Source organism: Halichoerus grypus, chromosome 15, assembly GCF_964656455.1.
Source record: "Halichoerus grypus chromosome 15, mHalGry1.hap1.1, whole genome shotgun sequence".
In the NCBI taxonomy this organism is placed as follows: Eukaryota; Metazoa; Chordata; class Mammalia; order Carnivora; family Phocidae; genus Halichoerus; species Halichoerus grypus.
In genome coordinates this window covers 56,750,584-56,776,806 of record NC_135726.1, presented here as the reverse complement: position 1 = coordinate 56,776,806, position 26,223 = coordinate 56,750,584, and the positions used below count along the sequence as shown (strand labels likewise).

The 26,223-nt window shown below is 43.4% G+C and overlaps 1 protein-coding gene across 1 annotated transcript in view; it reads right to left on the bottom strand.

Annotated features, from left to right (window-relative positions):
• The window catches only part of ZNF761 (zinc finger protein 761), a 90,704-nt gene that overhangs the window by 14,389 nt on the left and 50,092 nt on the right, over positions 1-26,223 (bottom strand). Inside the window, 5 exon segments of the mRNA XM_078063589.1 lie at positions 1,960-2,055; positions 2,768-2,894; positions 13,760-13,835; positions 18,814-18,838; positions 24,169-24,255. Of these exon segments, the coding sequence (XP_077919715.1) occupies positions 1,960-2,055; positions 2,768-2,894; positions 13,760-13,835; positions 18,814-18,838; positions 24,169-24,255 (411 nt within the window).

Sequence of the window (26,223 nt, the reverse complement as noted above, 5' to 3'; positions counted from 1 at the left end):
AAAACCTGATACAGAGATATAAAATGTTTCAAAATTACTTTGAATTCAAAAAAGTCTTTCTCTCATGCAAAGAGAATAAAAATTCACCAACAAATACATGATGAAATTAATTCTGTTTGTGACAGCTCACCTAGACGTAGTAAACATTCACTGACCACAGACCAAGGAGACAAATAGTAGGAGTCATAAACAGAGTATGTATGTGTGATATACAAATACAAGACAAATACACACAATTTTATGGCAAAAAGCTGAAAGCTCATTCTTTTTTGAGTTATACTCACATGGTCTTGAAATGTTCTGCGTTGAGAATTCTCCTCCTAAAACAAAATACACAGGTAAAACCCAATCCATGCCTAATTAATGTTGTCAAAAGTCCCAGACAAAAGAGCACATTATTATGGAATTACTGCACCAGAATAAGATAAAATTTAACCCAAGAAATTCTAAATAAAAAATTGATGTATTACATAAAAGAAAAACGTCTATATAACTATAATTTAAACTGTGTTCATATCATGAAAAATAAGCATTTGATTGGCATGTCTTCATTGACCATAAAATTGTAAATGTTCATTAAAATCAATCCTTAAAAGCCGTAAATGAAAATTTTATGAACACTTAAAAAGGTTGAAAGAAATGTATTTCATTATTAATATATTCCTCCTCCTACACAGAATGTAAGGCTATAATCCACTCTTCAAGACAGAGGACACAAACAACATCTTCATTTCTAAATAAACAAACATCATGAAAGTTGTAAAATATGCTGACAAGACACTGTATCTGAAATTAATATTTGGGATTAAATTCTGATACATTCTGAGGAAAGCAGAAGAAAAACCTAATCTTTAAATTCCCACGAAGCAAAATTACATTACTGAACAAAACGACTTTTGAAATATGGGGGTTTGGGGCACCGGGGTGGCTCAGTCAGTTAAGCGTCTGCCTTCGGCTTAGGTCAGGATCTCAGGGTTCTGGGATCGAGCCCCTCATTGGGCTCCCTGCTCAGTAGGGAGTCTGCTTCTCCCTCTCCTTTTGCCTTTCCCCTGCTCATTCTCTCTGTCTTTCTCTGTCTCGCACAAATAAATAAAATCTTTTAAAATCTCATATCAACTAAGTAGAAAGTGAAAACACACACAACAAAGTCACAAGAACTTCATATAAGACAGAATTATAAAATGGTGCGATTATTAAAAAATAAGGTAATCATTGAAACTTTATTAAAGGCTACAAGTTCTGAGTTCTAAATGTGCTAGTTCCACAATAGCATTATTTATGTAGGAATTCTAGGAAACAAATAGAGACATTACATTATTTCATCATTGAGGAATGGAACTCATAGAGTGGAAACTTCTATATTAGTTAATATGAAAAAGAATGAACTTTTGAAGGGAAATAAAAGAGCACATTTTCTCATTTTAGGGAGGTGCTTTGTTATCCGATGAAGTTACTGAGTCTCAATTTTACAAGATTAAGATTAAAGCCTCCGTAACATTGGAAAGCATAGACCAGAAAACATTAGAAATCTGTCTCAAGTGTTCCCGGAATTTCTCCACCAAACCCCAATGTGCATACAACTACCCTGACCTACTTTTCCCATGAGGAAAAATAGAATTTACCAAGGGCTTAGCATAGAGTTCCTCAGAAATAGGATGATTTTCCCAGGGCCCTCACAGCTATGGAGAAGCTCTCAGACTATGGAGGCTCTCCCGCTCCCAGGAGAGTCCCCTGGCCCTCCCTGTGGATGTGATGGACCATCACTGGAGCTGAAGGAGAATCCTTAGAGAATGTAAGAGCATGAGAATGTTGCCTAGCAGATGTCTCTTTGTGAGAGAGAGAAATAAAACTGGGCGTCTCCAACTGATTTTCATTCAAGGAGAGCTACTGGAACCACACCTACCTTCCTCCTCCAGATTTGGACCTCCCCTGTCATCTGCCTCATTCATTCCCACCTACCTGGATGAAAGGCTACTGTCTCCTTTCTCTTCACATCCCAGAGCTGCTTCTCTTGCTCCAAAAACATCACCAGGTCTGGCTTTGACAGAATGAGACCTGCTTATGAGGAAAAAGGAAAATGAGTATTGCTGTAGATTCTAACTTTCCATCAAGATTGTGTTCAGTACAGAAGAGAAGACATTGTAGAATTCTAGAAAATGGTTTCCCAAAAGCTGTTGCCCAACAGTCCCTTTAGAGCACACAGGAGGGGCGCCTGGGTGGCTCAGTCGTTAAGCGTCTGCCTTCGGCTCAGGTCATGATCCCAGGGTCCTGGGATCGAGCCCCTCATCGGGCTCCCTGCTCCGCGGGAAGCCTGCTTCTCCCTTTCCCACTCCCTCTGCTTGTGTTGCTGCTCTTGCTATCTCTGTCTCTGTCAAATAAATAAGTAAAATCTTAAAAAAAAGAAAAGACACACACACACACAGGAGGCATTTCCAACGTTCACATCCTAATCTCCACTTCCAAGTAGTAGACATAAGAACTGGAAATTTCAGTTTAATATGTGAGCAGTATCATTCTATGCCACTAAGTGTTTAGAATTGCCACTCACCTACAGAAGTGATGATGTTACTTTGAGGAAGGGGAAGCTAAGGCTGAAAAGAAAACACCATGAAGGTGTTTCACTACATCTAAAAACCCCTACTTATTTCCCTTTCTGCCTCGATCTGAATTCTAGTCATTCAAAGAGGAATGTTCTAATAGACAGTCTTCAAAGGAAGGAACAAAACCCTGAGTGTGGTCTGGGAAATCTGGAAGGAGTCATCCTCACCCAGGAAGAGGAGGTGTCCGTAGTTCTCTAACATCACATCCCTGTACAATTCCCGCTGAACGAGGTTCAGGCATCCCCACTCCTCCTGGGAGAATTCTATGGCCACATCCCTGAATGTCAGCAGTCCCTGCAATAAATACCACAGTTACCAAGTGGCCATTGACAGAGTTCACAATGGTTCCTAAGATGAAAGAGCTGGAGTTAGTGTCACCACCTAGAACCAGACCTGACCTTTCCTTCTCTGTGACGTGAGTGCGGAGTAAAAGAAAAACCTATGGGATGGAGGGCTGACTGGCTGGAAAGTTTCGCTCCCAGAAGTCAACTCTATCAACTACGCAGAGGTGAGCGCCCTCCTTGTCAGTGCAAACTGTTGGGATGTGGGAGCGGAGCCAATGGTGAAGAAAGAATTCTTGAGATGTTTCTGATGGAAATGTTGGGGTTCAGGAGTGAATGATGAAGAAAGAACTGTTGAGACAGCTGTGGTGCAAAAAATGTAGTCTTAAAGTTCGGGGAGAGGACCCGTGGGTAGAAAGAGCTGAACTGAAGTTGTGAGCGGTGACTGATTATATGCTTTCAAGTGCGGAGGGGGTGAGGGATAGCACAAGGCTCTCAGGAATTTGGAAGCAAGTTTCCAGGACCATGAGGGCCTAGCTGGTGTTATGAGGAGGTCACTTACGGTCTAGTAACACTTTAGTCAGGAGACCCTTCAGGTATTTTTCAGTGGGCCAAATGCTTGAAGGATGATGGCCACCATCTATTTGGTGGTAAAGATAGAGGACATTTCCAAAGGGATTTTCCTATGTTAAAGAGGAATGACAGGATCCTGCAGGTCTGGCTATTGTCCAGCTAAGGCTGTTTTTTGCTTCCAACAAACCATTAACATCGAGGCAGTTGTGAATCTCTGAGAAATGTCATACTCTGCCTATCTCAGGTATTTATCAATGGATTGGAAGTTGAAGGAAATTTAATTTCGTTCACACTTCTTTTGACTTTGTTCTCCTCATCAGAAACTACAAGCATGGGGCACCTGGATGGCTCAGTTGGCTTAGGGTCTCTCTTCAGCTCAGGTCATGATCCCAGGCTCCTGGGATTGAGCCCTGAGTTCGGCTCCCCACTCAGTGCGGAATCTGCTTCTCCCTCTTCCCCCTTTCCTCACCCATGTGCTCTCTCGCTCTCTCTCTCTAATATGAAAATGTTTTCTAGCGAGAAAAACAAGAAAGAAGTTTACATCTGAAATGTGATAGTTTCTGCATATTGCTCAGTATATTATGTTCCTTACAAATGACAAGAGGGAAAATATGAACATTACAGGGGAGGAATCTGGCAGCGACCACCAAGCCAATAAAAGAAGTTAACAGCAGCTGCACAGAAAGAAATTGTTATCAGTCCGTAAGGCACATCAAGGACACACCATCACTGGTATTTTCTTGTGGTCTGAAAACAGTAATTCAGAATATAAATCTAATTGAAAATACAGTGGAGATATATATACACACAATCCAATCACCTACAGTTTCCGTACAGGCTGCTCTTAGGCAAGCAGGCTTGAGCAAAGGGATGCAGAAAGGGCCCACAGCGACCCCTTGGCTCGGTCCGGACAGGCCCAACGGGGACCCACCTCAAACAGCCATAGGCCCTAACTAACCAATGGGCTTCTGACAACCAGGGACATAGACCAAAAAAGGGACAGTCCCATATGTCGCCATAACTCCTCACCTTCCCCCTTTAAGAAAACCCCCCACCCACTGCTCCTTGCAGCCTATCCTCTGCTCTCCTGCCTGGGGCTCTTTTGCAGTGTGTTCAATAAACTTCTATATCCTTTGTTCGGCCTCAGGGGAATTCTTTTCAGTGCCCGCTTGACTGGCTTCCACCCAATCACTGACCCATGTTTGGGGCTCCCATCTGACTGACTGAGACACCACAGATCCATGTGCTGTAATAGCTAGTTTATTTCATTTTTTTTTAATTTTTAAAGATTTATATTTTATTCTTTTTAAAGATTGTATTTATTGGAACGCCTGGATGGCTCAGTCAGTTGGGCATCAGCCTTTGGCTCAGGCCATGACCCCAAGGTCCTGGGATCACATCCCGCATGGGGAATCCTTGCTCAGCAGGAAGCCTGTTCTCCCTCTGCCTGCACGTCCCCCTGCTTGTGCTCGCTCTCACTCTTTTTCTGACAAAGAAATAAAATTAAAAAAAAAAAAGATGTATTTTTTATGTGAAAGAGAGAGAGAACAAGGAGGCAGAGGGAGAAGCTGGCTCCCCACCCATCGGGGAGCCGGTGTGCGGCTGGATCCCAGAACCCTGGGATCACGACCTGAGCTCAAGGCAGAAGGCAGACTCTTAACCGATCGGGCCACCCTGGGGCCCAGGACTTTTTTTCTATTTTAGAGGAGATGGGGAGAGGCAGAAGGAGAGGGAGAAAGAAATCTCAAGCTGACTCCCCTCTGAGCACAGTACCAGAAGCGGGATACCGTTCTAGGACCCTGAGATCCCGACCTGAGCTGCAATCAACAGTCCAACCTTAGCCGACTGAGACAGCTGGGGGAACCCCTAGTGTATTTGAATAGAATATCTTTTTCACATTCTAAAGACCAAGAGTCTCCCACCCCCTTTTTTAGAATAGAACTTTCCAAGTTATTCTGGACCTCGTACCCATCTGGTATGGTATATTGGTGCATTTTCTTACTCCTGGGCTACATAGAGCTGATCATCCAGACGGGACCTAAATGAGAAATGTTTTCCCTCCCTAATATCCCAGCACCAGACCTCATCAACAACAGGAATCTTGGACTCAACGCCTTCCCCTCTGGATCTGCCACCACGGAAATATTTTCCAATACTTGCAGGACTTTAATCCAAAGTGACAACTGTTGATGCCCTATTGGAAGCCAGGTTGGAGACACAGGAGAGAAGGCGCTGGGATATAGAGTATTCTGAAGACCTGACCTTGAGTATCACTTCTGAAAAGATCTTAAAAGTAGGTGAAAACATAAGGGAGAAACATCAAACTAGAGGAATCAACATTTGCAATTTCTTTTTTTATTAACACATACTGTATTATTTGTTTCAGGGGTACAGGTCTGTGATTCATCAGTTTTACACAATTCACAGCGCTCACCATAGCACATACCCTCCCCAGTGTCCATACCCAGCCACCCCATAACATTTGAAATTTCTAAATGCAAGGAATCTACGGAGAAAAACATGACACAGTCTCTCCTGGGACACCAGGCTTACCTGAGAACTGGTCATTTCTTCTTTCACCTCGACCTCTGGTTTTCTTTCTCACAAGATGTTTGTGGAGAAATCACAGCCGCATCAGGAGAAAAATCCCCTTAAAAGCACCAATAGAGCTTCTCCACCTGAAACCGCTAACCTGCAGGCAAGACTTTGAAATGCAGAAAAGGCCCAGCTTCCTAGTCCTTTGTGTCAGGAGCTATTCAGAAACTGTGAGCTCCTACTTGGAAACCAATCCCTGACTTTTCCTTAACTGCTTTGGGGGGGGGGGGAGGGAGAATCCCCTGCCACAGCCCCCACAAACTCAGCTACAGCCTAGGAACCTTGTGCTGCATGAACCTAAGCCTCCCTGACTCATGTAGCAGAGGCCCTGTTAACCTCTCCTTGAGCCCAAGCCTGCTCTCCGCTCTCATAAAATAACCTGAAGCCCTCGTGCTTCACCCTGGCCTCACTTAGAATCACCTGGAGCCCTCAATGAACACAACACGGGTGTTTTCGCCCAAAGCAATGGACAGAATCTGAGCGGAGGCCACCAGTGATGATCCTTTTTTGAAACTCCACAGGTGATCCTACTGGGAAGTAACTGGGGAGGTGACCATGCAAAGCACAGCCTTGCCTTTTCCACTGATCAGACTTTCTGGAGATTAGCATATTCTCCCTCTTTCTGCTACACAAAGGGAAACTCCTTACAAATGGAGCTTTCCCTTATAAATGCAAATATCTCTTTCAAAAGTAAACACAGGGGGCGCCTGGGTGGCTCAGTCGTTAAGTGTCTGCCTTAGGCTCATGTCATGATCCCGGGGTCCTGGGATGGAGCCCCACATCGGGCTCCCTGCTCAGCGGGAAGCCTGCTTCTCCCTCTCCCACTCCCCCTGCTTGTGTTCCTGCTCTCGCTGTGTCTCTCTCTGTCAAATGAATAAATAAAATCTTTAAAAAAAAAAAAAAGTAAACACAGGATTTCAGAGCTTTTCCTTTATCTGCCTTTTACTTAAAATAACCAGCCTAAAATAATGCTTAGGCCAAAGAGACATATTTTAGGTTTTCCAAAGTGATTGTATTCTTTACCATCTCATCAGCGATATATTAGAATTCTAATTCTCAACACTCTCAGGTAAATTTGGTATTATCCTTTTTCTTTATGTCACCCATTCTAGAAAACATTGAGTGGTTTCTCCCCGTAAAATATGAAGTCTTCTTACAACAGTTGTCCTGGTGACTGAAATGAAAACCACTTAAAAGCATCAAGTTTAACAAAGAAAAAAGCGGCTAGATTAATGCTTCAGCAAGACGCCATTTCAAAATAAGTAACCTTTCTCTTCTCCTCCACAAACCTCTTCTCACTTCTCAGCCCTTCGTTTCAGGAACCTGGTTCCACCCTGACAACGTGATGAACAGGGCTGGCCGCACAGACACAGTTCCTGTGGACACGGGCTAGATCCTGCGATTCCGTACAAAACCCTAGCCCCTTCCTCTGGGTGGGCTTGCAGTTTTGAAGACCCTGACCTGCTGCAGCATCCTTCGCTGGCAAAGCAATAAAGCTGCTGTTCCGGGCGCCTGGGTGGCTCAGTGGGTTAAGCATCCGCGTTTGGCTCAGGTTGTGCTCCTGGGGTCTTGGGATCGAATCCTGCATTGGGGTTCTTTCCCAGCGGGGAGTCTGCTTCTCCCTCTTTGTCTGTCCCTCCTCTCTCTCACTTGTGTGCTCTCTCTCTCTCTCAAATCAATAAATAAAATCTTTTTTTTTAATTTTTATTTTTTAAAGATTTTATTTATTTGACAGAGAGAGACACAGTGAGAGGGAACACAAGCAGGGGGAGTGGGAGAGAGAGAAGCAGGCTTCCCGCTGAGCAGGGAGCCCGATGTGGGGCTCGATCCCAGGACCCTGGGATCATGACCTGAGCCGAAGGCAGACGCTTAATGACTGAGCCACCCAGGCGCCCCATCAATAAATAAAATCTTTAAAAAAAAAAAGGCTACTCTTCCTCTTTATCCCCCACTCTGTGTTCCTATTATATTTTGGGTCTGAAGCAGGGAGGTCAGTTTATACAACAGAATGTATATTAGGAGAGGAACACATGTTTTCCTCACTCCATTCTCAATTCTTTGGCTGTCTAATAATTAAAATAATTTCTTAATTATGGGAACCTGAAAGACATGAGGCTCAAAGACAGGCGATTGAAGCTTCCATGCCACTGTGACTTAAGATGGCTTAGGGAGGGGCACCTGGGTGGCTCAGTCGGTTAAGCGTCTGCCTTCGGCTCAGGTCATGATCCCAGGGTCCTGGGATCGAGCCCCGCATCGGGCTCCCTGCTCCGCGGGAAGCCTGCTTCTCCCTCTCCCACTCCCCATGCTTGTGTTCCCTCTCTCGCTGTGTCTCTCTCTATCAAATAAAGAAAATCTTAAAAAAAAAAAAAAAAGATGGCTTAGAGATTTGCAATTTTGAAAACAGGGGACATACATTCATAGGAGAATGGAAAGAGGAAATCTACATCAAACAATGCTTTGCCCCTCTAGGCAGGCAACTCTTGATGATATAAAAAGTTAATCTCTGGTATCAGCTCTCTCCCCGATACAGGTCCCCCATCTAATTGATTCTTGGTGTCTATATCATCCTCACAACAGAAGGAAATAATGCCATTGCAGCCACAGAACAACCTAGAAGACATTTTTTTTAAGCCATATTGAAGCCCTGCCTGGGCCCCTCTGGCCATCTTTGTAGTCCTTAAATTTCAGAGTGCGTCTTTAGCCTGTGTGAGTGATGAACGAAACCGACCTTTGTACATTTATACATCATGCATTGTTTCCTAGAAGGACTGGTAATCACGCCTTCTGGCACCACCTATCCCTGAAGCACCCATGCCCAACCTCCAAGCACCTCCATGACGTCTGTAGGTGGCACCAGTGAGTCTGCAGGCAATCAAGAAGTGTTTCAGACTGGCCTGCTCTCCTCCTACTGATGAACTGCTCTCAAGTTCCTTAAAAATCTCAGGGCCAGGCTGAAACCTTGGTGTTGGTTTTTGGGTATGAGTCCTTCTTCTTCCCAAGTGGCTGGCCTCCTGAATAAACCTGATACTCCTTTCGGATCAAAACTCATGCCTTGTGCGTTAGTTTTTGAAAGGAATTTCAGTCAGCTTGGGTTTTTTGGTAACAAAATTGTGGGATCCTTCACACAACAGTAAGAAAGAATTCTTGCCATGTTTTATGGTGCAACTTAGTTTATTGAAGTAGCATGTGGACAGGACTCATCCTCAGAGAGCTACACTTTTTTTGTTTTTTAAGGTTTTGTTTATATGTGTGTGGGGGGTGTGTGTGTGTGTGATTGAGAGAGAGAGAGAGAGAGATCAAGCATGAGTGGGGAGGAGAGGCAGAGGGAGATGAACAAGAAGACTCCCCCCAGCAACAAGCCCACCCCAGGGCTCTATCACGGGAACCAGAGATCATGATCCAAGCCAAAGTCAGACCGTTCACTGACTGAGCCATCCAGGCATTCTAAGAGCTACACTTCTAATGTTTGAAGCAGTGGTTATATGTTCAGTGCTCAAGGGGGTAGGCTCCACTCCACAGGGCTCGATTCTACGACCTGAGATCATAACCTGAACCAAAATCACGAGTCAGGGGCTTAACCAACTGAGCAACCCAGGCGCCCCTCCTCAAATTTCTACTCCTTTTTTTTTTTTTTAAAGATTTTATTTATTTATTTGACAGAGAGAGAGAGAGAGGGAACACAAGCAGGGGGAACAGCAGAGGGAGAGGGAGAAGCAGGCTTCCCGCCGAGCAAGGAGCCCAATGCGGGGCTCCATCCCAGGACCCTGGGATCATGACCCGAGCCGAAGGCAGACGCCCAACCGACTGAGCCACCCAGGCGCCCCTCAAATTTCTACTCCTAAAACTACTTTTGAAAATTTTCTATGGGGTGCTTATCATCCAGTTCGATATTAACTGTTGCTGAGATATACAGGAAGTTATGAGACTCTTTAAGAGTATCCCAACAAGCACTTATTGGATCTTTATCATAACTATGTAGACTATAGTTCAGCCTTCTGGGCTTTAAGTGAGCATTTTTCTGTTTCTATCTCTCATCATTTCACCAATGACCAGTTTTCTGTCCTTAAATTATTCTTTTTTTTGTAGTTTCAAGTTTTCTTTAAATCCCAGTTAGTTAACACATAGCATATTAGGTTCAGCCATGGAATTTAGTATTCATCACTTATATACAACACCCGATGCTCATCACAAGCGCCCTCCTTAACCCATCACTCATTTCATCCACCCCTCCCACCCACTCACTATCCAACAACCCTCAGTTGTTCTCTCTACTTCAGAGTCTGTTTTGTGGTTTCCCTAGCTTTTTTTCCCCCTATGTTTATCTGTTTCATTTCTTAAATTCCACATATGAGTGAACTCATCAGGTATTTGTCTTTCTGTCACTTATGTCACTTAGCATAATACAGTAGCTCCATCCACGTCATTGCAAACAGCAAGGTTTCATTATTTTTTATAGCTGAGTAATATTCCACCGTATAGATCGGTCCTTCGGTCTTTCAGGCTATGGTTTGGTCTTTAAGGCTGTGGAAGGGTGAAGAGCTCATCTTGTGTAACTTCCTCACAGTGACAGGGTTCGTAGACACGTCCCTACCTATGGACTGAAACTGGTCACTATCTGTCCTACATGTAATTACTACAGAAGGCCACCGTCAGAGTCCAGAGGGGTACTGGGGGTGAATTTGTTTTGAGTAGTAAGTATCATCTGTTGGCTGGGTAAAGGAGTCAGAAACTGCTTGGTATATCTCAACAATTGTAAGGAACAAAGCAAAACAGAGAACACATTAGAATATTAGTATAATGAAAAATCAGAAGAGCAATGAGAAGACCCTTTGGGGAGACCACAGTCCACCTCTCCACCAGGAATTTAATCAATCATGAAGTAACAATGTAGAGAGGGAGAGAGACAAAGCAAGAAAAAGACTCTTTTTTTTTTTTCTTTTTTTAGGTTTGATTTATCTATTTGACAGAGATAGAGAGGGAGAGAGCACAAGCAGGGGGAGCGGCAGGCAGAGGGAGAGGGAGAAGCAGGCTCCCTGCTGAGCAGAGAGCCTGACATGGGGCTCGATCCCAGGACCCTGGGATCATGACCTGAGCTGAAGGCAGCCACTTAACTGACTGAGCCACCCAGGCACCCCAACAAACAGACTCTTATGAATAGAGAACAAACTGATGGTTACCACTGGGAAGATGTTCGGGGGAAGGTTTAAAATAAAATCGGGATGGGAATTAAGGAGTGCACTGCTCCTGGGGTGCCTGGGTGGCTCAGATGGTTAAGCATCTGCCTTCGGCTCAGGTCATAATCTCAGGGTCCTGGGATTGAGTCCCGCATCGGGCTCCCTGCTAGGCGGGGAGCCTGCTTCTCCCTCTGCCTCTGCCTCTCTCTCTCTCTCTCTCTGACTCTCATGAATAAATAAATAAAACATTAAAAAAAAAAAAAAAGGAGTGCACTGGTCCTGATAAACTCCAGGTGATGAATGGAATGAGGGAGCAGAAGGCTAGCAGAGGACAAAGTACAAGCTGATACCCTGCAAGCCTCCCTCTTTCCCCCCACCTCATGCCTGGGTGGGACATGTATGACATTCCTCCAGGTAGTTCCCAACTGTCTTAATGTTAATGCTTTACCAGAGGGAAAACAACCTTAACTTGACAATGCCAAAGGCCTCCAATATCTTGTAGGTCCTCTTTAGCCATATGAAAGTTCTTTTGTTTTTTTTTTTTGTTTTTTTTAAATATTTTATTTATTTATTTGACAGAGAGAGACACAGCGAGAAAGGGAACACAAGCAGGGGGAGTGGGAGAGGGAGAAGCAGGCTTCCCGCAGAGCAAGGAGCCCGATGTGGGGCTCGATCCCAGGACCCTGGGATCATGACCTGAGCCAAAGGCAGACGCTTAACGACTGAGCCACCCAGGCGCCACCAGAGGGAGAATTTTTTTAAAAAGATTTTAGTGGGGTGTGGGGGAAGGAGCGCACGTGTGAGTGCATGAGCAAGGGAAGGCAGAGGGAGAGAGAATCCTTAAGCAGACTCCCTGCTCAGTGTGGAGCCTGATGTTGGGCTCAATCCCAGGACCCCGGGACACGACTGAGCCACCCAGGCGCCCCAACCATGTGACATTTTAAAGCTGTGCCCACAATGATTGCCTCAACCAATACCCCTCCTCTAACCACTGCCATTGATCTAGGCCTGGGCAATCACAGTAATCATTGTATTCCAACAGCATCTGGTCCTCTGTAATTCAATTAAATCATTAATATAAAATAGGACTTCCCTAATCCTTAGAAACCCACCACAGTTGCCAATTCCTTATCTCTATCACATTTACTCATCAGAGGACACCACCAAGAGCTGTCTGTGCCTTTGGAGTGACGAAAGGGAGTCACTGGAAAGAGTTCTTCACATTTCCTTTCTTTTTTTTTTTTTTAAGATTTTATTTATTTATTTATTTGAGAGAGACAGAGACAGAGAAGGCAACAGAGATAGTGAGAGAGAGGATGAGCGGGGAGGAGAGGGAGAAGCAGGCTTCCCGCGGAGCAGGGAGCCTGATGCGTGGCTCGATCCCAGAACCCTGGGATCATGACCTGAGCTGAAAGCAGATGCTTAACTGACTGAGCCACTCAGGCGCCCCTTTCACATTTTCTTTTAATAGGTCTTATCTTTCTCTCTAAGGGTGGTGCCATCATCATGTTTTACTTATAATTCAGATCCCACATTCCAGTGCTAAATATCTGAATTAATATTGTGGCTCACTGGCCTTACATATCTCTAATCTCCCTTAGGAGGTCAGTGAGGTCACTCTCATCACAACACAGGCAAAGAAGAATGGTTCGGATGCCTATGTAGCTGGAAAGAAAAATGAAACAAAATACAACTGGAGATCTGAATATAACTAGGAAATAAAATGAGTAAAAGATATTTTTCTAAATTCAGGGAGTCAGCTGTACAACCCGAGACAGGCGTCCTCCCCACATGCAGAATTTTTTTGTTTTTTGTTTAGATTTTATTTATTTATTTGACAGAGAGAGACACAGCGAGAGAGGGAACACAAGCAGGGGGAGTGGGGGAGGGAGAAGCAGGCCTCCCGCCGAGCAGGGAGCCCGATGTGGGGCTCGATCCCAGGACCCTGGGACCATGACCTGAGCCGAAGACAGACGCCCAACCGACTGAGCCACCCAGGCGCCCCCCCACGCAGAATTCATGCCAGTTCTTCATCTTGTATATTTTCTATCCTTCACCTGGGGCTAAATTTTCACTCCTATTGGAATATGTTTCTGCTAATTATGGGATATCTATTACACACCTAGCACTCTCAAATGTGTATGTTTACTTCATAGAAACATAAAACAACACCCTCACTCATGATGTGAGGCACGTACTTTCATTAGGGTCCATGTGGAGTGCTTTAGGGGCCCTGGGCTTCGTCCAGATTGAGCCATTTGAACTAAAACAGGTTTAGGTAAGCTCTACGGGAGTATTCTCTAAAGGACACACGAGGGGAAAGTCATGGGAGACAGGGTAGTTGGTTGTTCATATGGGCCAATTGGAGATGTCATATCAGAAGTTACATTTACATGGGACTCTGCAGTGCTGTCTAGAGAACACACTGGTGAGAAGAGCTGATGTCAGTTCAAGGCCCCTGCAAAACTGCTGACTTCCCATAATGCATGCCAAGTAGCACTATCATGGAGTATGTGAGCTAAACATACATCAATACCTCTGTATAATGTGTGACATATCCATTATAATATCCTACTAGTCCCAAAGAGGAGAAAAATGATACATTAGATAGACTAGGGGAAAAACAATCACACATTATTTAAACCTTAGGGCCATTACTAGGTGTATCATTCTGTTCCATTACCAAATATGTGATAGATTCCATCAATTACCTACAACCTTAAAGAAAGTAAGATAGGTTAACACTGGTCGTGGGATAACACCTCATTCATTACAGATTCATGTTAACACTTTAAAAACCATTATGATTATTAATTTAAATATATTAAGCTCCCATATTGACTAAGTTACGCATTTGAAATCCACTGTATTATCATTGTTCAAAATACAGAATCTAAGCATTCAGAAAGCATTCATGTGCTGGGGCGCTCCCTTACCTCATTTATCTGTGAGGTTTAACCAAACAATGACAAAAATTTATTCCTTTCTAGGTGGTGGGAAAATAGAAGGAAGAGGTGCACCTCACATGGGAACCAGGAGACTGATAAAGGATGAATAAAGGATGCATGGAGGGCGCCTGGGTGGCTCAGTTGGTTGAGTGACTGCCTTCGGCTCAGGTCATGATCCTGGAGTCCCTGGATCGAGTCCCGCATCGGGCTCCCTGCTCGGCAGGGAGCCCGCTTCTCCCTCTGACCCTCCCCACTCTCATGTGCTCTCTCTCTCTCATTCTGTCTCAAAAAAAAAAAAAAAAAAAAAAAGGATGCATGGAATCCAGCTTGAGTTCACTCAAAGTCACTAAGTGTATTCAAAAAACAAAACCAAAAAAATATATATATATGTTTTTTATTTTTTTAATTATTTTTTATTATTATTTTTTAAAGATTTTATTTTATTTTTTGACAGAGAGAGAGACAGTGAGAGAGGAAACACAAGCAGGGGGAGTGGGAGAGGGGGAAGCAGGCTTCCCGCGGAGCAGGGAGCCAGACGTGGGGCTTGATCCCAGGACCCTGGGATCATGACCTGAGCCGAAGGCAGACGCTTAACGACTGAGCCACCCAGGCGCCCCTATATATATATTTTTTAAAGATTTGTTTATTTATTTATATGACAGAGAGAGAGAGAGAGAGAGAGCCAGAGAGCACAAGCAGGGGGAATGGCAGAGGGAGAGGGAGAAGAGGCTCCCTGCTGAGCAGGGAACCCCGCCCCCAATGCAGTCTTCATCCCAGGGCCCTCAGATCACGACTAGAGCTGAAGGCAGATGCCCAACCAACTAAGCCACCCAGGCACCCCCCCAAAATATATTTCTATAATCTGAAGCACACTGCTGCACTGGGAAGTCAAACCTTGAGACTGTATGTTGCACACAAAATTCCAGGCCTCCATCATACAAGAAGAAAAGTTTCAAGGGTTCCTAAACATGGGGAAGAAAATAAAATAGGTGAGCTTGGAGTCCTTCCATCCCTTCACTTTTCATTCACGCTAACTCCACCCCTGAATGACAAACTTTTTTTTTTTTTTTTTTTTTTTTTTTTAAAGATTTTATTTATTTATTTGACAGAGAGAGAGATAGCGAGAGCAGGAACACAAGCAGGGGGAATGGGAGAGGGAGAAGCAGGCTTCTTGCCGAGCAGGGAGCCCGATGTGGGACTCGATCCCAGGACCCTGGGATCATGACCTGAGCCGAAGGCAGACGCTTAACGACTGAGCCACCCAGGCGCCCCCTGAATGACAAACTTGATCGGTCACTCTTCTCTTGACCTCCTTTTATTTCTTCTTCTTCCAGTCAGCATGCCAAACATTCTTAGAAATAGCTCCCACTTTGACAAGTAACGTCACATACCACTGCTGGTGGTTGCAACACTGGATTTCTCAGCTTCGATCCCTCTGATTCCAAAGTCTTTTCTTTTTTTTTAAGCATTTTTATTTATTTTTTGCACGCATGCACACGCGAGAGAAAGAGAGAGAACTCGAGCATGAGCCGTGGGGAGGAGCAGAGAGAGAAGCAGGTTCCTCAATGAGCAGGGAGCCTGATGCAGGACTTGATCCCAGGACCCCGGGATCATGACCTGAGCTGAAGGCAGACACTTAACTGACTGAGCCACCCAGGCGCCCTCAAAGTCTTTATCAATTTCCCCTGTACTTTTGCTAATTACCACAGCTTCACACTACAATGTTATATTAGTTCGGGTGTACAACATAGTGATTTGACAACTCCATAGATTGTACTATGCTGAACCCAAGTGAGCTACCATCTGTCACCATATAATGTTATTATAACAACATTCAGTGTGCTCCCTAGGCTGTGTCTTTTATCCCCATGACATACTAATTCCATAAATAGAAGTCTGTACTACCCATTCCTCTTTACCCATTTTGCCAGTCTCCCACCCTGGCTCACTCTGGTAACCAGCAGGTGGTTCACTGCGTTTTGGGGTCTGTTTCTGCTTTTTTGTTGTTGTTGTTTCTTGCCATTTGTGACAATGTAAACAGACCCAGAAGGTATTATTCTACGCAAAGTCAAAGAAAGATAAATAGCATATGAATTCATTTATACATACAATCAAAATAACAAATGAGGGACACCTGGGTGGCTTAGTTGGTTGAGCATCTCAGGTCATGATCCAGGGGTCCTGGGATCAGAGTCCCAAGTTGGGCTCCCTGCTCAGTGGGGAGCCTGCTTCTCCCTCTGCCTGCCACTCCCCCTGCTGTGAGCTCTCTCTCTGGACAAATAAATAAAATTTAAAAACAACAATAACAAAACAAATGAACAAAAGCCGAAACAGACCCAGATACACCTGTTTTACTTTGAATAAAGTCCATGGATAATCTCGAGAACTATAAGAATTCCAAGATTACACAAGGTCTATAATGTAACAAGTTGGACTGTAATGATTTTCCACTGATGGCAGAAGACAGAAGACTCCTAGATCAAAGTCCAAGGATCTTGTGGCTCGTGACACAGCAAATACCATAAACGTCTTCATCACATTAATTTCATTTGCCCAGCTGATACAGGGAGATGCTGCACATGCAGTGGGTTTGTGTCATATCTGTGAGACCCTGAGATAGGAAATCCCAGTATCTTCAAGGAACATCGAGCTTATCTGCCCGATCCTTTGCCATGGAAAGAGACAGCTGTTTTCCTGTAAAATAAACAAATCTGTCCTTTACACAAGAGCAAGATGCTATCACTATATCCCAAAGCTTTTTTAGGCACAAAAATCAATGGAAAGACAAAATAAAAACTTTCAGTGTCTCTATCCATAACACAGAGAAAAGGAAACCCAATGAGAATCATCTCCCAACAATATCCACCAGTCAGTTTGAACCTGGCCTGTCTCCTGCCTAATTTTCCCATGTGTACACCACCATGTCAAACACTCACTAATCTGACACAGGATCTGGGATAAAATCTATTCAATTTACATCATGAAACATTTTCCAAGGCTATGATTGGAAGGATACAATACAGAAGAATTAGGTGACCTGTAACATTCATTTTTGCAATGCCTTCGTTGGTCTTGCATTCAACCAGGTAAAGAAATCCCAACACCCATGAGGGTCTACCTTAAATTTCTGTAGTGAATTTTCTAAGGGAGATGGGTGTAGGAACACATAAACTGTGCAATAGCATAGAATTTACATTTATCTCATAAGATGAGAGGATTTTGTACTCCTACCCAGGCAAAGCAGGTCCTGGATACAGTGGAATCATGGCTCATACTATGAAAGGACTGAGAACTGGGAAACAAATAAGAATTAGGGTAGAAGACTAGGGCAGAGGTGTTCACCAACCATCAACAGGGAATACTGAAAACAGCAACATAGACTTAACAGGTAGAGGAAATTGTTTAAAATGAAACAGAGGTGGTCACAAGGACAAAAATACTTGGAGTAGCGCTCAACTTAGGTGAAGATCTGGAGGAGACATTAATCTTATGAATACATTTGACCCACTGCTTGTGGCCTGTACTGGATAAAAATCAAGGAAGAGCTGGTCCAGATCATGAGGTAACAACATGATTTCAAGGAAAATAACAACGCTGTACGCAGCAAATGTCTGATTTTGTTCTGATAACCACAACAGTATCCAAAATACATTTTATTTTGTGACGTTTGGCTGCTCATCTGACATAAAGAGGAAAATTGAAAACTCAATACGTGGAAGCTTTTACATTAAGCTCCTTCTAACCAGTGTCCATAGGGCTAACATTAATGGTCTGGAACACACCCAAGATGCACATTGTACCACAAAAGACACACTCTGAAGGAGACACAAAAGAAGGTGTCTCCTTCAGAGACAATGTCCAATGAGTTGACTATACTTGTGTTTGGCAATAAGATCTGGAGAACTTACCCTACCTCCAGTGAAGCAAAGAGAGTCAATGGTAGGGCGCCTGGGTGGCTCAGTTGGTTAAGCGACTGTCTTCGGCTCAGGTCATGATCCTGGAGTCCCAGGATCGAGTCCCGCATTGGGCTCCCTGTCAACAGGGCGTCTGCTTCTCCCTCTGACCCTCCCCCCTCTCATGTGCTCTCTCTCTCTCATTCTCTCTCTCAAATAAATAAAATCTTTAAAAAAAAAGAGAGAGAGAGTCAATGGTAAAACACCTATCAGGTTGCCAAGATTCCAGCTATAATCTATAACAAGTAAATTTTTGCTACGGCCAAGCCTCTGGAGGCCATTCTGCTATGGGAAGTAGGAATAATCACTCATCAGAGCAAAGAGGTGCATGGAAGGTTTATGACATCAAAACTGACATTGTGTGTGTGGTCTGGGAGATGGCTAAACATCCCTAGAGGCAGGAAAAGATGGAGACAGGTCACAGGAGCAGGCTGCTCCAAGATCGAGGTGATGTTTATCCATGCAAAGAAATGACTTGTGTAAGCAAATGAGAAGAAGGCACAATACAACATTTTCAGAATACATGTCAATTTGTTAGCAAATTTGGAGAAAATATGAAAAAGAATAGAAAAGCTCATTTACTACAGGAACCACACAAAACATTGATTTCTTAATAGATTTCAGATTGAAATTGTAAAGATAATTGATGATATTTTTAGAAAAACAGAAATGATTCTCTGTGATCTTACCATAAGAGAAGATTTCTAAAAATCTCTAAAAACAAAACAAAACAAAACAAAAACACTAACCATAAAGGGTGAAATGTCAAATAGAATTACACTAAACTTGGGAACTTGTCTGCATCCAGGGGCACCTGGGTGGCTCAGATGGTTGAATGATCGACTCTTGATTTCAGATCAGGTCATGATCTCAGAGTCCTGAGATCAAGTCCTGTTTTGGGCTCTGAGCTGTGGGCAGGGCTCTGTGCAAAACAAAGAGTCTGCTTGTGATTCTCTCTCTCCCTCTCCTCTGTCCCGCTCCCTGTCCCTCTGTCCCTCCCCCATACTCTCTCTCAAGAAAAAATAAGTAAAAAATTTAAAAAATGTTTTAAAAAAAAGTTCTCTTGGGGCGCCTGGGTGGCTCAGTCGTTAAGCGTCTGCCTTCGGCTCAGGTCATGATCCCGGGGTCCTGGGATCGAGTCCCGCATCGGGTTCCCTGCTCAGCAGGAAGCCTGCTGCTCCCTCTCCCACTCCCCCTGCTTGTGTTCCCTCTCTCGCTGTGTCTCTGTCAAATAAATGAATAAAATCTTGAAAAAAAAAAGTTCTCTGAATCACAAGCTCAAGAGATAGAAAAAGAGGTAGAGTGAGAGAGGAGACAAAGAACTAATTCTCACCAAACATACAGAACTATAAACCCTGAAGAAAAAGATACAACAGAAAAAATGGGCACAATAAGTAGACACTCTGAAAAGGAGATTATCCAAAAGGTTAATGCCCAACACCATAGCAACCGGAAGTAACAACAACAACAAAGCAAACAAAACCATGTCTTGGCAACATCATATACTAACCAGGTGCTTAACGTGAAGATGACATGAACTACAAAGTTTGGGGAAGTTTGTGGATAAGCCAAAAATCCCAAACACTACTGGTGGGTGGGAAAATTGGTACAAATTTTGGCAGTGTTTGGTAGTATCTCTAAAAGCTGAACATATCTAAACATATTTACCAACAATTTGGTGCCATGTAAGTAGCCAGCAGATATGTGTGCATGTTCCACTAAAACATAAATTATAGATCTTACATGCCAGCACTATTCATGACAGTCCTGCACTGAGAACCATCGCCCTCCCATTAACAGCAGAATGATGCAAGCACTTGATATTCACACAATGGAATCACATCGACCCATTCTAATGAATGATACACAATAGCATGCAGGAATAAAATAAATTCACAGGGGCGCCTGGGTGGCTCAGTCGTTAAGCATCTGCCTTCGGCTCAGGTCATGATCCCAGGGTCCTGGGATCAAGCCCCGCATCGGGCTCCCTGCTCAGCGGGAAGCCTGCTTCTCCCTCTCCCACTCCCCCTGCTTGTGTTCCCTCTCTCGCTGTGTCTCTCTCTGTCAAATAAATAAAATCTTAAAAAAAAAAATAAAATAAAATAAATTAACAAACAATAGATGGAAAGAAAAGAAGCCAAATCCAAAAGAGTTCCCATTGTCTGATTACATTTATGTAAAGTACAAAAGTGAGCACAGCAATCTCTTGCCTTACATGTTAAAAGAGTGCTGAGGTTTGGGGAAAGTTACTGAGGAGCTCAAGGGGAATTTTAGAGGACAAACAATATTCTGTTTCTTGATCTCAGTGGCTTATAGAGATGTGATCAGTTTGTGAAATATCATCCAACTGTTCACTTATGATCTGCATGTGACTTGACTTTAAAAAAAAAACCTCAGGGGCGCCTGGTGGCATACTCAGTTAAGCATCTGACTCTTGGTTTCAGTTCAGGTCATGATCTCAGGGTCTTAAGATCCAGTCTCCCTGGGCTGAGCACTCAGCAGGGAGTCTGTTTGGGATTTTCTTTCTCCCTCTTTCTACCCCACCCTCCATGTGATCTCTCACTCTCTCTGAAAAAAAAAAAATGTTAAAAATACATCAGCCAAATGTTCCTGGTAACAATAAACTTTGCTTGAATATATTCCATTGGGGGGCGCCTGGGTGGCTCAGTCGTTAAGCATCTGCCTTGGCTCAGGTCATGATCCCAGGGTCTTGGGATGGAGCTCCATGTCGGGCTCCCTGCTAGGTGGGGAGCCTCCTTCAACCTCTCCCTCTGCCTGCAGCTACCCCTGCTTGGGCTCTGTCTCTCACTGTCTCTCTCTCTCTCTCTGTGTCAAATAAATAAATAAATAAATCTTAAAAAAAAAAAAAAAGGTAAAATAGGTAGTTCCTGTTACAGTACTTATAATAAGCTCAACTCCAATTATTCACAAAAGACATGACTGGGCAGATCCCAGTACTCAGAGATGAGGCTGAAACACCCCCTGGACCGCAGAGATCAAGAAGGACAACATTAGAAGGGTAAGAGGAGCAATTTCATGTTGACCACAATGCACCCCTCCCCCCAACCCCAGCAAGCAAGAACAGTGCCCCACCATGAGGGACCACATGGAACTACAATTGTTCCACCAAGAAAAAGAGAGCCCATGGTGGGCGTCCAGCATTCCCCAAATGGCAAGCCACTTCCTGGGTGGCCATTGACATCTCACCTCATGAGGCTCCCTGGGGGAATTTGTGGTGCTCCACCACTCCGGATCCTATAAACATGGAGAAGGTGGGTAGAGCTTACAGCAACCAGTGCTCAGATCTTGGAAAAGTACACAACTAAAAGATAAGAGTATGTGATATTGGTAACATAAAGTGTGTGGAGGGATGGAGATAATAAATAGAAGAGTTTTATATGCAATTGACAGTATCAGTTTAAAATGTTCTTTTGGGGGCACCTGGGTGGCTCAGTCGTTAAGCGTCTGCCTTCGGCTCAGGTCATGATCCCAGGGTCCTGGGATCGAGCCCCGCATCGGGCTCCCTGCTCAGCGGGAAGCCTGCTTCTCCCTCTTCCACTCCCCCTGCGTGTGTTCCCTCTCTCGCTGTGTCTCTCTCTGTCAAATAAATAAAATCGTTAAAAAATAAATAAATAAAATGTTTTTTTTACACCTTTAAGGTGTTTTAAGGAATCTCTAAGGTAATCACAATGAAAATACTCACAGAAGACACAAAAGTTAATGAGAATGCTATCAAGGTATATCATGGGTATAACACCACAATTAACGATAAAATATAATACCTGAACTTGACACAGAGGTATAAAATGTGTAAAAATTACTTTCAATTCAAAAAGAGTCTTTCTCTCATTCAAAGAGAATATAAATTCACCAATAGATGAAACTAGTTCTATTATTATTATTATTTTTTAAAGATTTTATTTATGTCTTCATTGACAGTAAATTTGTAAAGAATACTCATTAAAATCAAACGTAGAAAGCTCTAATGAAAAATTTTATGAATAAGCACTTTAAAGACAGTAAAAAATGTATTATGTTATTAATATATTCTTCTTCCACACAATGTAAAGGTATAATACATTCTTTACAACTGACCATCCAAACAAAAACTATTAATTTCTAAATAAACACCATCAAGATTGTAAAATATGCTGACACTTTCTAAAACGTAAGTATTTAGAATTAAATTCAGATACATTCTGAATAACTAGAAGAAAAATCTACTGATTAATTATTCCTGATATAAAATTACACATGCAAACAAAACTTTTTTTTTGTTTAAGATTTTATTTATTTGTCATGGGGCGCGTGGGTGGCTCAGTCGTTAAGCGTCTGCCTTCGGCTCAGGTCATGATCCCAGGGTCCTGGGATCGAGCCCCACATCGGGCTCCCTGCTCCAGTGGAAGCCTGTTTCTCCCTCTCCCACTCCCCCTGCTTGTGTTCCCTCTCTCGCTGTGTCTCTCTCTGTCAAATAAATAAATAAAATCTTCAAAAAAAAAAAAAAGATTTTATTTATTTGTCAAAGAGAGAGAGAACACAAGCAGGGGAAGAAGCAGGCAGAGGGAGAAGTAGGCTCCCTGCTTAGCGGGGAGCCGGATGCGGGGCTTGATCCCAGAACTCTGAGATCATGACCTGAGCCAAAGACAGCCACTCAACTAAGCCACCCAGGTGCCCCAACTTTTTTTTTTTTCACTATAGGAATTTTGCTAATTATCTACCTCACTTCTTGAAATGTTGTGGAAAATAATCAGACCAAAGAGAAACCAAGGGACACATGGAGAAGCAGAACTCGGGTTTATTTTACGCCGGTGGACCCAGACCAGCTTGCACTCGAAATTCTGGGCCCCGGGTAGTGGGGTTACAGGGTTTTTACAGGGGAGTGCAGGGGGGTCAGGTTCCAAGGGCTATGCTGATTGCTGGTTGGTGGGTTTAAACTGGGGGAGCAGGGGACTGCTTTAGGTAGGAACAGCAGTTAACAGAGTTCAGGGGGCTTGCAGCAGGAAACCTGTTTACAGTGGGGCTTCTGGTTATGTCTTGCTCTTTCTAGTAACTTTGCATCTACTGGGGCCTGCCGGCCTGGGCCTGCTCTGGGTAATTTCCCTTTTCGATAAAGCACAAGCCCATGTTATATAAGACCTTTTGATCTAAAAAATCAGAGATGAATCTGATACATAACTACTAAGAAAGTGAAAAGATACATGACCAAGTCACAAGAACGTCATATCAAAGAAGACAAAATTACAAAATGATGCAATTATTAATAAATGAGACTTTATTATAGGCTGCAAGTTCTAAGTTCTAAATGTTGTAGCTCCCCTATGCCAATAATTTATGTAGGAATTCTAGGATACAAATAGATACATTACATTGTTTCACCATTGAGGAATGGAACACATAGAATGGAAATTTCTTATTTTAGTTAATACAAAGAAAAATGGACTCTTGAAGGGAAATAAAGGCTTAGATTTTCTCATTTTAGGGAAGTGCTTTGTTATCTGATGGTTACTGAGTCTCAATTTTGTACAATTAAGATTAAAGATCCCATAATATTGGAAACCAGAAACCAGAAAACATGGGATATCTATCTCCAGTGTTCCCCGGATTTCTGCACCAAACCCCAATATGTCCACCACTACCCTGACACACTTCTAACATGAGACAAAACAGAACTTAACAAAGGGCTTAGCATAGAGATCCTCAAAAACAGGGAGATTCCCCCCGGGCCCTCAAAGCAATGGAGAAGCTCTCAGACTATGGAGGCCCTCCCGTTCCCAGGAGAGTCTCCGGCCCTCCTTGTGGATGTGATGGACCATCACTGGAGCTGAAGGAGAATTCTTAAGAGAATGTAAGAACTTGATAAGGTAGGATAGCAGATGTCCCACTGTGAGAGGCACAGAAACAAAACTAAGCTTCTCAACTAATTTCCAATCAAGGAGAACTGCCCAAACTATTATTTTTTTTCCCCAAACTATATTTTAAGGTCTCTATTCCTCCTTCACATTTGGACCCCTCCTCTGTCATCTCCTTCAGTCATTCCCACCTACCCGAGTGGATGGCTACTGTCTTCACATCCCAAGGTGCATTCTTTTGTTCCAAAACGATGACCAGATCTGGATTCGACACAATGAAACCTGTTTATTAGAAAAAAGGAATTGGAGTATTGCTAGGGATTCTAACTTTTTTTTAAATTTATTTATTTTTTTTATTTATTTGATAGAGAGAGACACAGCGAGAGAGGGAACACAAGCAGAGGAGGGGGAGAGGGAGAAGCAGGCTTCCCGCCGAGCAGGGAGCCTGATTCGGGGTTCGATCCCAGGACCCTTGCATCATGACCCGAGCTGAAGGCAGACGCTTAATGACTGAGCCACCCAGGCGCCCTGGGATTCTAACTTTTAATCCAGGATTGTGCTCAGTAGAGAAGAGAGGAGATTGTAGAATTCTAGAAAATGAATTCCCAAATACTGTTGACCAATAGCCCTTTTGAACATGCAAGAGGGATTTCCAATGTTCACTCCTGACCCAACTTCCAAGTACTAGATACAATAATGAGTGGAAATTGGAGTAGTAGAAGATGTGAGCAGTACCATTTTATGCCACTCAGTGTTTAGAATTACCACTCATCTACAGAAGTGATGAGGTTACCTTAAGGAAGGGGAAGCTAAAGCTAAAAAGGAAACACCATGAAGATTTTTCTCTACATCTCCAAAACACTACTTACTTCCCTTAGTGCAGGGATCTGAATTCCCAACATTCAAAGAGGAATCTTCTAATAGACAGTCTTCAAAGGAAGGAACAAAACCCTGAGTGTGGTCTGGGAAATCTGGAAGGAGTCATCCTCACCCAGGAAGAGGAGGTGTCCGTAGTTCTCTAACATCACATCCCTGTACAATTCCCGCTGAGTGTGGTTCAGGCATCCCCACTCCTCCTGGGAGAATTCTATGGCCACATCCCTGAATGTCAGCAGTCCCTGCAATAAATACCACAGTGACCCAGTGGCCATTGGCAGAGTTCACAATGGTCCCTAAGATGAAAGAGGGAGTTAATGTCACCAGCTAGACCCAAGACCTGACCTTCCCCAATTACCTGCTTATACCCTCCGATCTTTGTCCCACATTTTACTTAACCTCTTCTATTCACCTTTTCTTCAGGCAAAATACCACAATGGTCTAGTCTCCTGTAATGGAAACAAAACAATGGAACGAAAGATAATGTCTTCCTTGGGGCGCCTGGGTGGCTCAGTCCTTAAGCATCTGCCTTTGGCTCAGGTCATGATCCCAGGGTCCCTGATCCACGGGAAGCCTGCTTCTCCCTCTCCCCGTCCCCCTACTTGTGTTCCCTCTCTTGCTGTGTCTCTGTTAAATAAATAAATAAAATCTTTAAAAAAAAAAAAGATAAGAGGGGAGGGGGGTGGGAGGATGGCTTAGCCTGGTGATGGGTATTGAGGAGGGCACGTTCTGCATGGAGCACTGGGTGTTATGCACAAACAGTGAATCATGGAACACTATATCTAAAACTAATGATGTAATGTATGGGGATTAACATAACAATAAAAAAATTAAAAAAAATAAAAATAGCAAAAAAAATAAATAAAAAATAAAAAAAAAGATAATGTCTTCCTGAGGAAGAGCTTGAGCAGGCCCAGTTTGAGCTTAACCCCTAACAAACAGATGGAACAAGGAGTAACCCATGGAGTGACCAACACTTACTTTATCTCATAATACTAAAATCTCCATCTAAGGAAGAAAACAAACCTCATTTACATAATATACACAGTATGTATATAACTGTTGTCTTCAGGTGCACGGGCACCCTATGCCCAGCTCTACATCAATGGCCACCGTAACACTAAAATAAGGAAGCCATTCCCCCTTGCTCTGTTGAGTCTCAGCTTGGGAAGTTTATTCCCTGTGATCTCCTTATTTGCTGCACATCAAGTTTCCTTTCTGTGACAACCCCACCTGGTGTAGCTTCTATCTATGACTGTATTAAAGTTCAGGATTTTAACACACTCAAGCATCTTAATTATGGGATTCTTGTGTTTTTTTTTTTAAAGATTTTATTTATTTATTTGACAGAGACACACACCTTTTTGGTGCAAA